General features: G+C 61.8%; 1 protein-coding gene across 1 annotated transcript in view; it reads right to left on the bottom strand.

Moving 5' to 3' along the window:
• LOC104072623 (C-Jun-amino-terminal kinase-interacting protein 1-like) overlaps positions 1–1,858 on the bottom strand; it is a gene marked incomplete at its 5' end in the record, with an annotated part of 3,565 nt that extends 1,707 nt beyond the window's left edge. Inside the window, 4 exons of the mRNA XM_009572140.1 lie at positions 495–614; positions 760–869; positions 1,163–1,335; positions 1,783–1,858. Coding sequence (XP_009570435.1) covers positions 495–614; positions 760–869; positions 1,163–1,335; positions 1,783–1,858 — 479 coding nt within the window. The remainder of the gene's footprint in view (positions 1–494; positions 615–759; positions 870–1,162; positions 1,336–1,782) is intronic.
• Positions 1,859–2,064: the final 206 nt, after the last annotated feature.

Genomic DNA, 2,064 nt, shown 5'->3' with positions numbered 1-2,064 from the left:
CAGCCATGAACTACTCGGACCCCCCCACCCCAGCGAGGGGGGAGGTTTCCCAAAGGCTTGCTGCAAAGCCCTCGCTCGCCTCTGCCCAGCATCTCACCCTGTTTCGCTAGGCTACTTATGCAGAACGCTAATCAGCAGCCTGCCACAGCCAGCTAAAGAGATTACAGGGCAGATCTGGAGGACATCACTCAAAATAGTAGCAGAAAGGTTTAGGAGCAGCTGACAGATTACCGGCACGGCTCAGCTCGCAGCATCCCAGCACAACGACGCGCTTGGCAGCGGCGAGGGCATCAGCCGGCAGTATACGGCCCAAAGCTGGGAGCCCGTGGGGCGTGAGGGACCCTGAGGAGGGCCTACAACCCCGCTGATGGTGTTTCTCACACCCTTAAACAGGTGGAGATCCTCCATTTTCATATGCAAACATGACCTGTAGCACAGGGGGCACGAGCCAGCAGCCGGGGAAGGGACGAGACGAGCGGGGAGCGGGGCACTACCTTGCTGTGCTCCTTGGAGTCATCGGCTTTCACGGCAATCTTGACCCCACGCACGCTGATCTCCAGGACGCAGCTGGAGGGTGGGTTAAAGTGCACAGTGAGGCGGCGCGTGGTGGCAATCTGGGGGGGGGGAAGACAGAGAGACAAAGCCCTGGCACTCGTGAGCAGTGATGATGGCTCACCCTTTCCCTTCCCCCCCTGAGGCTCTGCCCTGCTGCCAGGAGGAGCAGGCGCTCCTGCTCCCGGGGACGGGGTGGGACACTACCTTCTGCATGGCCGCGCACAGCACGTCGTTGCCCTTGTGATAGGGAACCTGCACCGAGCCAAGGAACTTCACCCGGAATTGGTCCACCCAGTCGCTATTCTTGGCCAGAGCTGGAAGAGAGAGCACGCAGCAGGGATCGTCTCCAGCAACCGGGAACGTGGGCTGAGATCCACCTCCCCGCTCCATATTACCTGCGCCGCAGCACCAGGTACCAGCTCCCGGCATCACACCAGAAGCTGCCCATTGCTCCCTACTGGGTGCCCAGCTTGGTCTTCCCCTCCACCCCCCTGCTCAGCACCAGGCTCAGCACCAGGCTCAGCATCAGGCTCAGCATCAGGCTCAGCGGAGAGGAGGTGGACACAAGATGGGGGACACCAGCAGGTTGCGTGCAGAGGCTTGGTACCTGTTACGTGGTCTGGGTCCTTGGTGACTTCGATAGCATAGTAGGCAGGAAAAATGCCCCGGTCACCCGTCCGCATGTTGTAGGCCTCGTACCAATAATCTTCTGCCTGCACCTCCACCAGCAAAGGATCGTCCACCTCCAGCTCCAGCTCATCCGCATGGCGAGGCACAAACCTGGGCAGGGAGGCACTAGCACCTGGCCGGCCAGCAGCGCTGGTGGCCTTCTCACCGGCACGCTGCCGGGGCAGGGAGCAACACAAAACCCGCCGCCGGCCCAGGCAGGCAACAACCCGGCGGGTGTAACTAGCCACGGGGACCTGAGATGCTGAATAAAGCATCTGAGCAGGTTTAGGCTCAAAAGGCGGCAGCACCCTGGCACCTAAGGCAAGGGTATCCGTATGGTACCACCCATGCTGCTCCCCAGAGGTCCTGGCTGCCCTCGGAGGTCTTGCCCCTGCAGCAGCCTAGGCAGATGTCGCTCCTGGGCAGGACACGAGCTATGGGCAGTGGTTTGGTCCCCGGGGCTTCCCAAAAGCTGGAAACACTGGGGTTTGGGCTGGCCCCACCGTGGTGGGAGGGCAGCACAGAGGCTGGGGACACCACTCGCGCCTTCAAGCTCACCTAAAGACGGCGCGGTGGGTCTGCTCCTGCTCCTCCCCGTTGATCACGCAGGAGAACAACCCGAAGGATTCGGCACCTGGGGGACGAAGGCAGAGGGGGACATCTCAGCATTGAGGGGGTCAGCACCAGAACCAAGGGATAGACATCAAGCCAAACAGGCTGCTGATGCTCCTGGGAGGTGGCTCGGCCAAGACGAAGCCACGCGGTGCCACATGAGAGAAAGGCATGGCTACAGCCGACGCACTGGTGCCCAGTGGTCCCCACTGGGACCACGACCTCCCT

The sequence above is a fragment of the Fulmarus glacialis genome, unplaced genomic scaffold (genome assembly GCF_000690835.1).
Source record: "Fulmarus glacialis isolate BGI_N327 unplaced genomic scaffold, ASM69083v1 scaffold22512, whole genome shotgun sequence".
NCBI lineage: Eukaryota > Metazoa > Chordata > Aves > Procellariiformes > Procellariidae > Fulmarus > Fulmarus glacialis.
This window is presented reverse-complemented; position numbering and strand designations above follow the sequence as displayed.